This window comes from Heteronotia binoei, chromosome 7, assembly GCF_032191835.1.
Source record: "Heteronotia binoei isolate CCM8104 ecotype False Entrance Well chromosome 7, APGP_CSIRO_Hbin_v1, whole genome shotgun sequence".
Classification (NCBI taxonomy): Eukaryota; Metazoa; Chordata; class Lepidosauria; order Squamata; family Gekkonidae; genus Heteronotia; species Heteronotia binoei.
The window spans coordinates 87,240,274-87,257,533 of NC_083229.1; the positions used below are offsets into that span (position 1 = coordinate 87,240,274).

The following is a 17,260-nucleotide window of genomic DNA, read 5'->3' on the forward strand; positions in this document are numbered from 1 at the left end:
ATTTGCAAGGATTTACTTTCAAACTAGGCACAAGCTCCAGGGTTTTCTTTAACGCCCTAAATCCGCAGTGCCCGAGTCTCCTATGGAGCAAATGTATACAATTATTGTGCACAGGCTCATTCGACACCTGAGCCACCTGGGCACAATCACTCTGGACCACATACAGTTTACCTTCCCTCTTTCCTGTCACAAGCAACTTTCCCCCACCTCCCAGGATTTTGCAGCAGGTTTTCTCAAATCTCACCTGGTATCCCTGGTCAAACAGTGTGCTAACACTCAACAGGTTAGACTGCAGTGAGGGTACGTACAACACATTTTGCAACATACATTTCAGTGCAGGAAATTCCACATTGCCTGAGCAAACAGAATTGGCAGTGGTCCCATCAGCCAATCTCACATACTTATGCTCAGGACTGTCAATGTTTTTCAACAACTCCTTCTCGCAGCAGAGATGGCTCGTTGCCCCGGAGTCTAAAATCCAAGCAGACCCTGTGCTCTCTACTGCAGACGTGACCAGCCGGGTTGCTTCCTCACACGGGCTGGCGGTCCTCCGCTCTCGCCGCACACGCCCCCGCCTCTTCTCCCTCTCAGGGCAAGCTCGGAGCAGGTGCTGCGACGACCCGCATCCATAGCAGCGACGGACTGCAAACGCAGTCGGCTCCACTTCCTCCACCTTCGGACGCCTGCCAGCAGCAAAAGCTGGCTCATTCTTGGCTGTCTTCCCGGACACACCGATAACAGCACGCTGCCTGGCCGACACCCCCGGACAGCTCACGGCCGCAATTCTCTCTTGGAAGTCAAGCAGGTGGGCACAGACGTATTCCATGGTCAGGGTCGCTACGTCCACCGTCTCCAGAGAAGTTATCAGGGGAGTGTACTCAGGTGGCAACGACGACAGCAAAATGTACACTCTGTCGTCTGGAGCTACAGTCTTGCCTCTTGCCTCCAGCTCAACGAAACAGTCCGTTAGCCGTTTGATGTGATCTTTCACACACCCTCCAGCCGGCATAACGGTGCGGAACATCCTCCTTGTCAAGGCCATGAGGGAACCAGCAGTGGTGCTAACATGCACCGCACTCAACGCGTCCCAGGCAGCCTTGGGAGTGTCCTTCCCTCGCACATAAACCAGCTGGTCATCTCCTATAGATAGCACTATGTTGGCCAGTGCCTTATCCGATAACACAGTCTCGGCAGGAGATAAGTCAGCAGGGGGGTTACTCACGAACAGCCATTGCCCTTCACGCTTGAGGTAGTGTTGCATTCTCAGGCTCCACACCGCGTAGTTGGCTGAGGTGAGCTTCTCAACGGCTACTCCAAGCTGTTGCTGAGCCATCGTGCCGACTCCTCCTCACGGCTGGCTGCCGACGTCCCTCTGGCTCTCAAACAGAGAACGGTGGTGCTTCTGTGTCCTTCACCGGCGTTCCTCGCCTCCGGCTCTTTCCAAACTCACAGTCAGCTCAACTCTCAACTCTCTCCTCCGCGCAGCGGAACCGCCCTGGGCCCATAACCCTGTCGGAGCGGGAGTAGCAGAGTGAGGGAGATGACTTGCCCGACACAGGGCTTCAGGAAAGAAAATCAGGCAGACACGTGCAACTAGTGCCAAAAGGTGTATTAACATATATACACAACAAGTGCTCTCTTGTGCAGTCTATACAATATCACCTCCACGGACAAAGTGCTTCGCCTAACCACCATCTCACAGGGAGAGACCTGTGTGATGCACACACAGATCATATATAGTCCAAGCAGCCAATCCTGGCCGTGCTGACTCAGCAGATTGCATCACTTGGCTTCTGCCGGCTCAAGCCGGTCTGCTGATCAGGTCACTGTGACCTAGCCTGGCAGCTAGATCACCAGCTGTCATACTGTAGCTGTCAGACTGGGTTTATGTAGATTCTTGCTCCAACAGGATTAACTTGATTTAAGCTCTCCCCATGGGATCTTGAGGAAGGGGTTGAGTCTTCAGGCAATATGGAGCCATCTCCAGCCTAAACTCCACTATGCTGTACAATTTAACCAGATTTTTAACATGAGTTGCCTGATAAAGTAGATTGCAGCCTGATAAAGTAGTTTGCAGATGAAGCCCCAGGTCTTTTATGCCTTTCATGTAGTACTTCGCAGCCCTCAATCAAATGGTACTGATCTCTGCATTATTTTATTGCAAACTGCTTATGCAACATACAGGTATTTTATTTAAAACAATTTTATTTAGTAACATATGGTAACAATATCTATTTCTTGCATCGTTAATAACTTCTTTTTATCTATCCCATATATTACTTTCTAACCACCCCTCCCCCCGTTACTTGACCCCCACCGGTATTATTTACTTAAAATACTAACATTTAAAGGTACCCTTAACTAATAAAAACAAAGATTAATATTCTTCTTCCTTCTAAGACTTAATCATTATCAAAAATTGTCCAATGTCCTTTTATTTTCCACTCTTTTTCTACATATCTTCTAAACTTTTTCCACTCCATCTTAAAAACTTCTAAGTCATAGTCTCTTAAAATTCTTGTTAAGTTGTCCATTTCACTCCATGTCATAACTTTTACAACCCAATTCCATTTTTCTGGTATTTTTTCTTGCTTCCACAACTGCGCATACAGTGTCCTAGCAGCTGAAAGCAAGTACCAGATTATAGTTCTATCTTCTTTTGGAAATTTTTCCATTTGTAATCCCAACAGAAAAGTCTCTGCAACTTTCTTAAATTCGTATCCCAAGATCCTAGAAATTTCTTGTTGAATCATCTGCCAATACTTTTTTGCTCTTTCACAAGTCCACCACATATAGTAGAAAGAACCTTCATGTTTTTTACATTTCCAACATCTATCTGGCATCTTATTGTTCACCTTTGCCAACTTTTTAGGAGACATATACCATCTGTACATCATTTTAAAACAGTTCTCTTTAATACTATGACGCGTCGAAAGCTTTATAGAATTCTTCCACAAATATTCCCAAGTTTCCAGCTGTATTTCTTTATTTACATTAATTGCCCACTTAATCATTTGAGATTTCACTACTTCATCTTCCGTAGACCATTTTAAAAGTAATTTATATAATTTTGAAATTAATTTTTCATTGTCTTCAAGCAGAACTTTTTCCATTTTTGTTTGCTCTCTTCTTATTCCTTCAGTTTTAATATCATTTTCCACCAAGTTCTTTATTTGTTGCATTTGGAACCAATCATATTTATTATTCAACTCTTCAGCAGTTTTCAATTCTATTTTGCCACTTTGTATTTTTAATAGTTGATTGTATGACAACCACTTTTCTTCACCTGTCTCAGCTGTTATTTTTATCACTTTGGCTGGCACTATCCATAACGGTTTTCTCTCATCCCCACACTTCTTATATTTCATCCAAGTATTTAGCATATTATTTCTTATATAATGGTGACAGAAAAAAACATCCATCTTTTTTTTCCCCATAGTACATAAAAGCATGCCAGCCAAATTTATTTTCATGACCTTCCAACGCTAAAAGATTTTTGTTTAACAGCATCACCCATTCTTTTATCCACACTGGACAAACTGCTTCATGATATAATTTTAAATCTGGTAATTGGAATCCTCCTCTCTCTTTTGCATCTGTTAAGATTTTCATTTTGATCTTTGGTTTCTTCCCAGCCCACACAAACTCTGAAATTTTCCTTTGCCATTTATTAAATTGTTTACTGTCTTTCACAATCAGAATAGTTTGAAACAAATACATTATTCTTGGCAAAATATTCATCTTAATTGCAGCTATTCTGCCAAGCAATAACAAATTAAGTTTATTCCATTTTATCATATCTTCATCCATTTTACGCCATAGCTTCTCATAATTGTTTTTAAACAAGTCAATATTCTTCATTGTTATCTCCACATCCCAAATATTTTACCTTAGAGGTAACTTCACATCCCGTTATCTTCTGCAGTTCCTTTTGTTTGCTTACTTGCATATTTTTACATAGACATTTTGATTTTTCTTTATAAATACACAGTCCCGCCAATTCCCCATATTCTTGTATTTTAGCTAACAACAAAGGTGTGACTTTATGGGATTTTCATTTATAAACGTTATCTCATCTGCAAATGCTCTATATTTGTAAGTAAATCCTTTTACTTTTAATCCTGCTATTTCTTTATCTTCTTGGATTTGCATCAGTAAGATTTCAAGAGTCATTATAAACAACAGAGGGGAAAGCGGACAGCCTTGTCTTGTACCTTTGCTAATTATCATGTCTTCTGTAAGATCTGCATTTATACATAACCTTGCACATTGTTCAGTATATATTGCTTTTATCATCCTTATAAAGTTTCCCCCCAACTCTATTTTCTCCATTACTGCAAACATAAAGTCCCAATTTAAATTATCAAATGCTTTCTCTGCATCCGCAAAGAATAATGCTGCTCACTTTTTCTTGTATTTTTAACAAGGTGGAATCATGTACTTTCACTCTCCCTTCCACCTCTTGCATTTTTTTTGATGTCACCACAGTTTCATTTCTGAGATCCTCTATATCTTTTTGTAGCTCTTCAATATCTTTTCTAATTTCTTTTTTGGAAGCAGTTATCATCTCCTTCATCCCTTTCATTATCCTGGCTTCCATTGCATCTAATTGGTCCTGCATTTTCTCCAGTGAAGCAGTCCTTGCACTGGTTTGCTTATGGTCTGACATGTAAAAACACCGAAAATTTTGACCTCACCAAATTAAATTTCAACTATCAGATTTAAAATAGTGAGGCTTGCTCTTTTCAATAAGCCTAATTTCACTGTCCTCAGAGCCTCCTGGGCTCAGATATTAATTTTTAAAGTTTTTTTCCAAAATGGCGGTCGCGACTTTCTGCCTCACTTTAAAAAAAAATTCCTTTTTCCTCTAGAGGCTTCTAAAATAGTTATTAACAGTAATGTCCAATAGTATTTACCTTATAATTGTCACCTCTGTCAGCTCCACCAATTTTTAATGTCCTGAACACTTTAAAATTTTTATTTAATTTTTAGCCTCCTAGCAATGGCCGCCGATGTTTTTCTATGATATTATAGTCCTAGAGTAGGCTGGCTGCTTCAATGATTTCCCTTTTCCATCCGATACTTCCTGCTTTGCTTGCCACCAAATCCCGTTTTCTCTGGTAGAGAGATCTCACGATGCTTGACGTATTTCCTGTGTTGGCTGTGGGAGCTGCAAGTCTATGACGATGGGGCTTTTTCTCCAAAACTGCAAGTAGACAAAACAATAAATTCCTTTCCACTTTTTAGCACTGTCCTTTAAATTTACAAAGTCCAAATTTCGTCCCTTCTCTCCTTCTTCCAAGCTTTCTAGATTTCAATTTCCCACCTTCTGATTTTATTTTGTTTAACTTTAATTAGTCCCGGAATGAAAGATAGCCATCTGTACCTTTTCTGTTGTTATCCAGATCAACACCGGTCTTGTATAGCTTTAGATGTTTAGCAGTATCAAAAAAGATTAGGATCCTGTCAAGCTTATGTCAAATAAATGACTAAACTTCTGCAGATGATGAAGATGCAACTCGTCTCAGGAGATCCCTCAAAGCCTCAAAGGAGCCCCCCCCGGGACTCCCTTTTAGCCAAGGTAAATCTCCTCAAAGTTTCCTGTGCATATCTTGGACTGATCTCTGACTGAGAAAAGTAGGCAGTAGGCATTAGATTGCCTTCCACTACCCCAAACAGAAGTTCCAGCCTGCTCCCCTTCTGAGAAGCAGTTCAGCTCGGCATTTTCCAACCCCAGAAGTCCCCAACATACAGGTATTTTAGAGACCCAAGTGTAATTAGGGTAACTAGGATATGATATATTAAGAATGTTCAGTGAAGAGAGATACAATTTCTGATATTCTGAAACCTTTCTTTAATTGGCTAATCTGAATGTGTTGAAGCATTACATCCCCTTCCCTTCTTCTGTAATCTCAGTTTGAATGATGGCTGTATGGGCATGATTCACCCTCCACAGACTGATGGAGAGCCATGATCTTTATCATATACATCTGTTTGTGCCCTTTGACTCTACACTTCCCTCCCCCTTAAATGATGCTTAGCTGCTCTTGACATTCTGTGTTCCTGGAGTATATTTACTCCTAATCAAGCCAAGGTTACTTTTTTATTTTTGTTCATTTTCAATGTCATTTTTATTCATATTTGAGAAGTCCCACAAGTATGCAGAAACCCCCATCTTACCTTAATTGCACATAATAAGCATCAGAGTAAGTGTGGACAAAATTAGCCACATTAAATTTTTTAGTGTGCCATTTAAATAATACAGTAAAAGTTCTCAAATGTCAGCAGACAGCAGTGGAGTGGTTTTATAATCCCATAACTAAAATACATTGTTCCCAGTCCCTATGCTGTAGATTGGAAGTATGGTGGGCAGGGATTTAAAAGTCCAGAATGCATCCTCCTCCTCTAAATAACTGCTCATCACACAGCTGTGCACCAGTGTGGGGGGAGGCACTGAGGCAGGGAGGCACTGGAGGTGCATTCTGGCCATAGCTGGAACACACCTCCTCCTGTTGCAACAGGCAGATTCCAACTTTAGCCAGAACATCTCCTGTGCACATATGCATGCACACACACACACACTAAGAGCTGTGCTGTGGGAGGGGATTTAAAGGACTGTAACTGCATCACATCCTGCCACACAGATAATTTACAGCAGTGGGGGCTGGGCATACTAGCCATGGACATCATCCCTAATGCTGCCTAGAGCACTTGCTGCGGCCTAGAGTGGCGTCAAGGAGACCACCAAGACAACTGCCTGTTCCTCCTCAGACTGGCGGAACAGGCAGTGGGTTCCTGCTTACTTAAATGGCACAGTTGTTTCACTAGCAGCCACAGCATGACTAGGGAGTTATGCTGGTTATCACATTTTTCCCTGTAAATCCTATATCTTTCAGAATACTATGTTCAAGTTTCTTTCACCAATCTGAATTAGTTTCTGAAATAATCAGTTTCTGGATTGAAACAAGCTTCTCTACTACTCCTTTACATGTTAGTTAGCTTGTGTATATTTCCAGTCATGGACCAACTTCTTTCACATGCTGAAGAAGATAAAGAAATCTGAAGTGAGCAAGAGAATCTGAAAATGCTCTGTGTCTACAATATATAGGATTTTTGTCTTATGTAGTTATTAGAAAGCATTTTGAGAAAGGCAGGTAAACCTAGTCTAAAAGTTTCAAAAACAGTTTCTTTCTTCAGAGGGTTTTTCAGTTCTTCCCAACATTTCCAGTGTTTCAATTTTTAGAAAAAATGACAAAAATCTGTGATTTCTCCCCCCACCCTTACATCTCTACCTTGAATGCTTTTGGCACTTACAGTGCCCACAGGATTCTGGTTAGAGGCATTTACTTAATTTGGCTTCAACATCATGCTACTCTGTTGCCAGCTGAGTACCCAGCAGCCAGACTGAACCCAACTATCCTGTGGTCCTTGTCAAGTTTGCTAGGCATTATTACTATAAGTTTCAGTCCTCTTTCTGTCCTATTTCATTCAGTCCTGTTTATTCTCTTTCTCTTTCCATTCCACTATAAATATGTCTATACATTTCTTGTTTTGAACAAGTTTTAAGGTCATTTACCAATATAAGACGCTGAGAATCTTTTAAGATTTTATATGTGACGTTGAGGATTAAAAGCAAAAATATTCTGTCTGTAATACTCCCTCTAAGCTGTGGAGTCTTGTGATTCTACTTTTGTGAGCTATTGGCATTAAAGTTGTGAGCTACTGAATAAATTAGTTTGCTTTGGAGGCATTTTTCCTGAGCTAAAACAAAAATGTGTGAGCTGGAGACTAAAAAATTAATCAGGAGTTTCCATGTTAACTTATGTCATAAAGAGACATGTCTAGTTTATAAAAGAAAACTGTTTAATTCTGGTACATGGCAGAGTCACCTTGAGATCAGAAAAGGGAGATCTACACATGCTTATATATTTTCACTGAACCACTGCTATCAGCAGCAAAGTTTCAACTGGAAGACTTTTGGAATTTATAGTGCCATCACAAGCCCAATGGGCTTAGAAGGATGTAATTTTACTAGGGAATATCAGTGCTGAAACAAAAATTCAGTAAAATATGTAAGTATTAACAGATACTCTTTGTGCTGAGTCACAGTGGACCTGTGAATTTAAATCCAGATCTGCAACAAACACATAGAAAAGTGGAGTGGAAAAGTTTAAACACAGTTTAAACACAAAAATGCAAGCAGGACTGACTCTTCCCTCCAGATGACTTATCTCTCTGCAGTAGGTCTCTAGGGCTCACTTCCTGTATCAGTCCTGGGGGATGGGGGTCGTGGTAGAGAACAGACTGCAAGGAAATAAACCGCAGGTGGGAGAAAGATTCAACACATCACGCCCCTGTTGTAGTTTTATTTGGATTCCTGTTTCTGTGAGATTAAACTAAGATTTGCCCTGAGCATATTGATCTTCTACTACCATATCTAATTTTAACCTTTACAGAACCACACTGAATACAGGTATATGATACATTTTTGAGCTGATGCTTCTAGCTTACCCCTCCCTTTATAAATATTTCAGTTAATTATTCTAATTTTCTGTACTTTTTTTAAGTAAAAGGAAGTGACTGCAGATGTATGGAAAGCAATACACTTCATAAATTTATTTTCAAAATGCAACAGCATCCCATGAGATGAGAAGAATGCTAAAATGTTTCTGAGATGATAATCAGTTAATTTACACATTGAGACAATAATCTATCTTTAAACTGTAAGAACTCTCACAAATAATGTAGAAGTAGTATGTGACTATCCATGCTGGTACGTAGTAAATTATAGTACTGGATACCTACACAGGAATGCCACTGCATGTGAAAATGACACTTATGGAATGAATTGTTAGATATACTTACTGGCCTGAAGTCTAGTTGAAACTTAATTTGAGTCATGATTAACTTGTTCACTGAATTCAGTGCTACTTAGGGATAATATAGAACATGACTGATTAATTTTTTTAAAAGACTGTAACACAGTAGTGAACTTCTAGAAAAGTGGAAGTTAAATTAGATGTAATTGCTCTTAGATTTTTTTTTCACACACATCTATGCAAAGGAGTGCTTGCACTGTGCTTTTCCTGACAGAATTCAGAACGGTGGCCCATGTAAATATTTATTTTAGCAGCTCTTTAGCAGATGTGAATGAGATCAACAGTTTAATGTCTTGAGACATACTTCACTTGTACTTCCTTGCTGGATGGGTCTTTTGAATGTCTTATTATTTGTAATGCCATCCTTCCTGAGATCTTTGACTTACATAAAGACCACTGTGGCATGAATGAAATGAGGTATCCTGATGGGTATAAAATTCACAGCACACAAATTCCCAGACTGCAATTGGGAATACAATTGAAATGGGGACAAAATCTATCTGTGCCCATTGATGTGTAAGGAGATAAAACTGTCATCGGTTGCATTCCTTTAGTTTCTGGCCACGTTCTCAATGGTGAATTTCACAGAGATACATCTGGGAACATTGTTGAGGCAAGAATCAAAATGAGCCCTCACACAGACGCAGATTTCCTCACATCTCAGTTGTAGCCCTGTTACATACAACCCTTTAATTTTTATGTGAGAAAGTAAACACAGATTATCATGCCATTAGGAACCTTGCTAGTCTTTTCGACCTTGAATTATATATCCGAAGAACAGGGGCTGTTAAAATTATGAAGTATGAATTTGACTATCAGTTCATATTTCATATTGGTTATACTTGAACCAAAGCAATATCATTCCAAGGTGAGAGCTGGGTGAAGTAAAGATGGAATTTCTTGGCAGAGTGGTAAAGCCGCAGTACTGCAGTCAGAGCTCTCTGCTCATGACCTGAATTCGATTCCAGCGGAAGCTGGTTTAGGTAGCCGGTTCGAGATTGACTCAGCCTTCCATCCTTCCGAGGTCGGTAAAATGAGTACTCAGTTTGCTGGGGGGAAAGTGTAATGACCGGGGAAGGCAATGGCAAACCACCCCATAAAAAGATCTGCTGTGAAACGTGAAAGCAGCGTCACCCCAGAGTCGGAAATGACTGGTGCTTGCACAGGGGACCTTTCCTTTCCTATAAAAGTTCTGCTTAATTAAGAATGGTGATAGTTGTAAAAAGTATTTTATTGCTCACTATTTAAAAATTATTATGAATAAATGTGCTATATGGTCTAATAAATTATTTACAAAAAGAGATTTTTCTGCCCTCAGCCTTCTCATATTAAATTATGGTGAAAAAACATTTTCAGATGGTTCCAATGCCTTGAAGTCATGTTTCTGATTAAATTTGGAAAATTCTTTCCTCACCCACCCCTTGCATAGGCACTGAAAGATACAGATGTTAAATCACCTTCACAATAGTATTTCTTTCTGTATATTAATAATTAGTCATGCCTAAAAGTTTTGGAATTTTTTTTTAACCTGGAGAAGAAATATATTCACTGTATGCAATCATAGTATTTGTGGTTAAATTTGCGTTTGCTTTATGATTCTACATTTTGTCCCCTTCCATCATTCCTACCTTGAAGTATGCATTTCATGTCCCTAGAGCATACATTCTGGATATCATGAAGTGTGGTAAAAGCCACAAACAGAACAATAATTTAATTTGCTTTGGGGAGAAACATGATGCACAAGTCTTTATATAGGCTTAAGTCTTTATGGGTGCCTTCCTGTAGCTATGCTCAGTTACAGTATTTGTGGATCAAACTGTGAATCTTCTAAAAAAGTTAATTTTTAAGTGTGTGTATGTATGTGCATGCTCAGCATGACTTACCACTTGAGATTTCTTGAGCAAGACCAACTATTGGTTAAGACTTGAAATTGTTTTGGGTAGATGGATTTAATTGTTATTGTTATTTTATGCATATAAAGTTATAACACGCTGTGGTATGTTTCCAGGAGCTATGTCAATGCCGACCAGGTGAAGGAAACTGTTCATGTTGTAAGGAGTGTATGCTTTGTCTAGGCACACTTTGGGATGAATGCTGTGACTGTGTTGGTAAGTTTATCCTTCATAACTTAACATTCTCTTCTTACAGCTGCTTCAAATAGTACTCTTCATTTGTGAGAATTTTGAGTTTCTAAATTCATGCTAGTACCATTAGTAAATTTAGATTCACCTGCCCTATATTTTGATGTTCCTGGAGTAAAACTGGGTTAATTTCACGGCAGTCAAAAGAAAAAAAATAATATGTTAGGTTATGTCCATATTTTATTTAAGCCAAGGTTTCATATTTATAGGTGTCTCATTCCATAAATCATTTTTATTTATCCAGCCATAACAGGCCATGTTGGGGGGTAGGGTTTGTTTTGCTTTTCCTGTTTGATTCTGGATGCATGGAATTGTACTGTGTAGGAATTGCAAAATCCACTTGCGAACAGTCACCATGTGAAAGCACCCACTCGACTATACAAGTTTTTATTCTGTTCTACTTTTTTACTTGTAGTAGGTTTTGGCATGCTGCTATATTGCTTTATAATTAGAAAGTTATAATTACAATATTTTTATTAATTGGTTAGTCATGCTGGGAGTCTATAGCTGAGGTACAACATGTACATTTCCTTAAAAAAAAATAAAGGGCTATAATAATTTTGGGAGGGCTAAAAAAACACAGGCTGAAAAAATTCTAACTCCCTGCTCATTCCTGAGTTTGTCTCTGGATAGCATGTGAGAGGGAGCATGGCACTTCCCTCACTTAACTGCTGTCTGTTTCCCTGCCTTTTTCAGTTCCCACAGACTACACTACCACCAGGACCATACTGGGTCCACATTTGCTTAAATCCCAATTTGGTCACTAAGACCAACTAGCAGAGTGCTACCCAGACCTGTAGCCAGGATTTTTCATTTTGCAGGGCCCACAGCCAGGAATTTCATTTAATGGGGCACATTTTTTTGTGCCCCACAAAAAATTATTATGCTTAAAATTAATAGCCTAAAAATAATAAATAATGCAGACATTTATCATTAAAAATAATAAATAATGCAGTCATTTATCACTCAAAAATGTTTCAAGTTTATTTAAAAAGTGGTAACCATTAAAAATCATAGCATGTATGCCTCTTAAGTGTCCTTGATGAGAGCACACCATGATTCAACTCTCTGTTTTGACCACCATCACCTTGTGTCCTTGAGTACAGAACTGGGGGGAAATCAAGCTGCTCTCTGCAAAGTAGCAGCAGACATAGTAATCCCTCCATTGAATTGGAAGGAATGCAAAACACCAGGTGGCTAAGACATTGGCAGTCCTCCCCCCCCCCCCGCCCCCGCCTTTCCCACTGGGAGTTTTAAAAAATGAATCCCACTGGATCTTCTAGTCCCATCTGGAGTCTGACACCCCCTTCAATCCAAGCAGAAATGTGGGACCCACCTCCATCCAGATTCCACCTGGAGTCTGGCATCCTCCTCTCCCCAAGCAGACACTGGGATTATTCTCCTGGTCCCACCTGGAGTCTGGCATTCTCCCCCACAAACAGACATTGGGAGGTTTTTTAAAATGTATCCCAGTGGCTCTCCTGATCCCACCTGGAATTTGGCACCCTTCTCCTCCTAGACATTCCTGGGATTCTGCTCCCCACCCCCCACCATGGATTACTAGACTTGCCTTGGAATTAATCTTCTTGGAAATCTGATGGATAGAGGATGGGGTGACCAAGGCAGGAAACTGGAGCTGCTTAAGTTTCAGCAGAACCACTGAGGGCACACAGGAACTGCTGAGGACATGGTCTTTATAAAATAAAATGAATAAGAACAAACTTTGTTTTAAGAAACAGAGTATGAAGTACACAATAAACCAAACCTTTCCTAATCTTTTCTCTCCTAACTACTTCACTTTATAAAAATCCCACATACCTAGAAAAATCTACACTAATTGCCCTTCTTTCTTCAGTTCCATCCTCAATCATGTTTGTCTCATCCAATCAGAACATTTTACACCTGGCTGTCTCTCACTGGTTCTTCCTTCCTTTCCTTCTCAAAAGTCACTCTGCTACACACACACACACACACACACACTTCCCCACTAGCTAACATTCTTACTTTTTAAACCCCCTGTCAAGAGTTATGTATACAATTACAGTATTTTATGGCATTATCTACCAATCTTATATGCATTATCGTTGGGGAAGGGGCTATAATTAGTCTTGGGTAGGTAACATTTTGGCCTAAGTGCTGGGGAAAAAAAACATCATCTATCTGTGAAAATGCTGGCAAATAAAAAATGGGAGGGAAGGGGACCAGGGTTGCAGTTGGCGAGATGCACTGGAAACAAGACAAACCCCAGGGGCTGCCCTCAGGCTTGGCTGGCAGCTGCAAAGGACTGAGAGGCAATGGACATAAGCCATGCCCATTCTCGTCTCCCATAGCACCTTCCAGAGACACTGGATATGCCTCAGGGACTTGCCTCAGTTGCTTGGATATGTTTGACATGAGCTGGCAGGCTGCCTGCCCCTGAAGTGGGCATTTCATTGTTAAGAATAAGGGACAAACTATATGCTACATTTGGAAATTTGTGATTGGATCCTGTCAGTAGTTAATTTAGTATTTAAAAGCAGCTATGGTGGGCCATCAATATGGATTGGGGCTGTGATGATGGTGAAGGGTGGTATTACCTCTTCTCTTGCTCCCTGCACTGTTTCTCCAATTAAAAGCAGCCCCTTTGAGCAGCCTTTCACCTTTTTCCTGTCTCCCCACCCCCTCTGTGTGCACTAAAAGCAACTCAAAGGGGGCTGGTTTTGATTGAGGAAAGACTCTGGTGGGGAGTTAAACCTCACCTGCACATTAGGGATGTGCATCTTGGGGGGAAAGTCTTTTTCAAATCTGGGTAGCAATATTTCCAGTTATCCAGGTTCCAAATACAAATTTGGTATCCAGATCTTGATTTTTTTTTCATGATTTGGGATTCCAATATTATTTGCTTTATTATTATCTACAGAGAATCTTTCCATAGGGCTGGAGAGTCTGTCTGTTTTTTGTTTTTTTAAAGCAAATGGCATTAAAATTGCCACACAGCTGCTCGTGCCTGTTCATTAGATAACCCCCAAGTTTCAAGTGAATTGGACCTATGGGCCTCTTAACAAGGTATCCCCAGCTATTCTTCATTCTTTTGTATTTGGGGGAGGGGGGAATCATGCTTTCTCCAGGGCAAAGAATGGCCAAAGACAGCAAGCAAAGCAACTACTGGCCAAAAGCCCATCAAAGCAGACAGAACCAACATGCCCAAAGAACCAATGCGGGACCAGGGAATTCCAGGAGAAGGGCAGGACAATGTTGCAAGCCTAAGACAACAACTGTACAACCCAAGAATCCAACTCAATGTCAAACCAGAGAATCCTCAAGCCAAACTGAATAGTGAAGCTGTTGCACGATTCAATATACAAAAAGTACTACCTTGCACAGTGGTTGACATGCAATTTTTTTCAGTTTCATGGAGTTACCCTGAGTTCTAATATTATTGGAGAGGTTCACTTTCTTCAGTACCATGCATAGTTTTGGAGATCTCTTCTATGTTGCCCTTAACAGGCAACTTTTTCTAAACTGAAAAGCCCCAGATATTTCAGTCTTGCCTCAAAGAGTTTGCTGCAAAGAATTTTGTGATTACTCTGTTTCCTTTTGCCCTATTTTCCCAGTTCTCCAATGCCCTTATTGAGATGTGGCAATCAAAACTGTATACATTATTCAGAATGTGGCCACACCAAGGGCTGTATAAGAGCATGACTGTACTGGCAGTTTTATTCTTAATCCCTTTCATGATGATTCCATGACTGTTAATTTTATTCCAGTCTTTGGTGTGGCACTTCCAAATATACACTGTCCAGTGCAGAGGTGGTCAAACTGTAGCTTGGGAGCCACAGGTGGCTCTTTCAGACATATTATATGACTCTTGAAGCCCCCACCACCTTGCCAGCCAGCTTGGAGAATGCATTTCAAGTTAAAGTTGCTTTCTTTCCACTTCTCCCTCCCCCCATCTATTTTCCTTCCTTCCTTCTCTCAAACATCTTACATTTATTCTATGTGGCTCTTACATTAAGAAGTTTGGCCACCCCTGGTCTAGTGAGTCATCCTGTCTACATGCTTGTTGATACTCTTGAAGAGTTCTAAACAAGCTGGAGAAAAAATTCCCTTCTCAGTACAGCCTCCCAACCTGAGCAATCACCCACAAAGGTCCTGTGACCCCAGGAATAATCTTTCAAGAGTTCAAAAGGAACTGCTGGGGGGCATGGGAAAAATCTGAGTACCTTTCATTCCTTGTTCATATTATATAGGCCATAACAATAGTATTGTTATATACAAATAGGTATTGTATAAAAATAAAACAATAAAGTAAATTGTCAGTTGAGAACAGCCAAGGTGAATGTATATGGCTAAGGAGACACTTGAATGCAAGAACAAGAGAAAGGAGTCAAGTGTCAGACAGAAGAGCATTCTAGTATAAGGAGTTCTGAAGGAAAACAGATGTAGGTGAGGAATAAATTTAACTGGAAGACTGGGAAGGGAAGGAGCACACCAAGAAATGAAAGACTAGAGGAAGGAACAAGGCCAGGAAGGCATTTGAAAGCAAGTACAAAAAGTTTAAAGTGAAGGTAAGAAGAGAGAGGAAGCTGTAATATTATTTTGGGGGGAAAGAACCAATAAAGATTATCTTTAGAATAGAAGCACGTTATAGTCAATGCAGAAAATTATAAAATAATGAATATAAATTCTAGTAGTGTCTGTAGAAGAGAATGCATTCTTGATCTATCAGTTTTAAGCCACTTTTTTCAAATCAAGTTATTTCCAGGACAATTTACATGATGTTACTTGAGGCAATCTGGTTGCTGTTCCTCCATGTATTATACACTGCTCCAGTAATGTTGGTAAAGAGGAACCACATAATTGAGATGAGACGCAATTTGTTCCCAAGTCAAGAATCAGCAGCACCCTGAAAGGGGTGGGGCAATGCTGAAATAGGAAGTAACCATGGTAGTCATCCTACTCTTGCCCTTTACAGACATTATTGAAGTGGTGTGTGATCTGGCCAAAAGAAAGAGACAACATTGTTCCAGGAAAAAAGGCTTCATTTCCCTGTTTCTTTTCAAAGTTAAGTTTAGTTGTGAAAGATGGGTTAGGAGCCTTATGGTTTCAGCTTATCACAAGCCAAAAGTATTTGTAACTCTTTTGTATTTCAGTATGTGCTTCGGTTAGATTTGAAGTGAGTTCTGAATTGATAAAGCTATTGATTATACTGTGCCAAATGGTCTGTCTTTTCATCTGTCTCTTAGGATGCATGCTAAGGGGCTATGTGTCTAATCAGCTGGAGCATCCTTTCCAATATTTTAGTTTTAAGAAAATGTGAACTCATTTCTTCCATATTAAAAAGTATCATTGAACAAACTTATACTGTATGTTACAAAAGGAATAAAATAAATATGGTGGATAAATTCACCAAAATACACAATTGCAGAATGGACCAAAGTAACTTGGAGGCAAGAGTTGGAACAAGAGCCATGATATGGATTTTTGTTTCTGCAGAAGCCCAAGGACACACCAGAAAACCAGAAAGGGTGGGAGCAGAGATATATTTTGTTCATCATTTTTATTGTGAAATGTTTCTTTAGTGAACGGGTTCTTCATATTATCTTCTCTCCATGTGAAAGCTCTACTGCAGGGGTGGCCAACGGTAGCTCTCCAGATGTTTTCTTTTTGCCTACAACTCCCATCAGCCCCAGTCAGCATGGCCAATGGCTGGGGCTGATGGGAGTTGTAGGCAAAAAACATCTGGAGAGCTACCGTTGGCCACCCCTGCTCTACTGGATCTTTTCATACCTTAGTACGTGGCTCCAACCTTTTTGGCACCAGGGATCAGTTTCGTGGAAGACAATTTTCCTATGGACCGGTGTGTATGTGGAGGGGTGCTGGGGGGTTTGCCACTCCAGGCTGCCCCCCGCCCCATCCGTACTTCTCCATGGGGATCTTGAAAGGAGGAGTAGGCGAAGTTTGTTGCTGTGCTGTCCCTTCCACCCACCCAGGACCTGGGCAGATGAAAAAGGTAGTGCTTTGGAGCAAGACTGCACTGCCTCTTTTGTCCACCTGGTTCCTGGGATGGCAAAAGGGGTGGGTGGGGCTGCTCTGCCTCTTTCCAAGGCTACCTCTCCCAGAGGAGGCAGCCCCGGAGCGAGGTTGCACTGCCTCTTTTGTCTGCCAGGGTCTGGGCCAGCAAGAGGGGTGGTGCGGCACCTCTGCCTTGCTCTGCAGCCCAGTTGCTAACAGGCCAGCGACCGGAACTGGTCCACGGCC

At 40.6% G+C, this 17,260-nt stretch overlaps 1 protein-coding gene across 2 annotated transcripts in view; it reads left to right on the top strand.

Moving 5' to 3' along the window:
- The window catches only part of TWSG1 (twisted gastrulation BMP signaling modulator 1), a 37,931-nt gene that overhangs the window by 6,145 nt on the left and 14,526 nt on the right, over positions 1-17,260 (top strand). For both annotated transcript variants that reach the window (XM_060244007.1, XM_060244008.1), the window contains exon 3: positions 10,888-10,987. In XM_060244007.1, the coding sequence (XP_060099990.1) occupies positions 10,888-10,987 (100 nt within the window). The remainder of the gene's footprint in view (positions 1-10,887; positions 10,988-17,260) is intronic.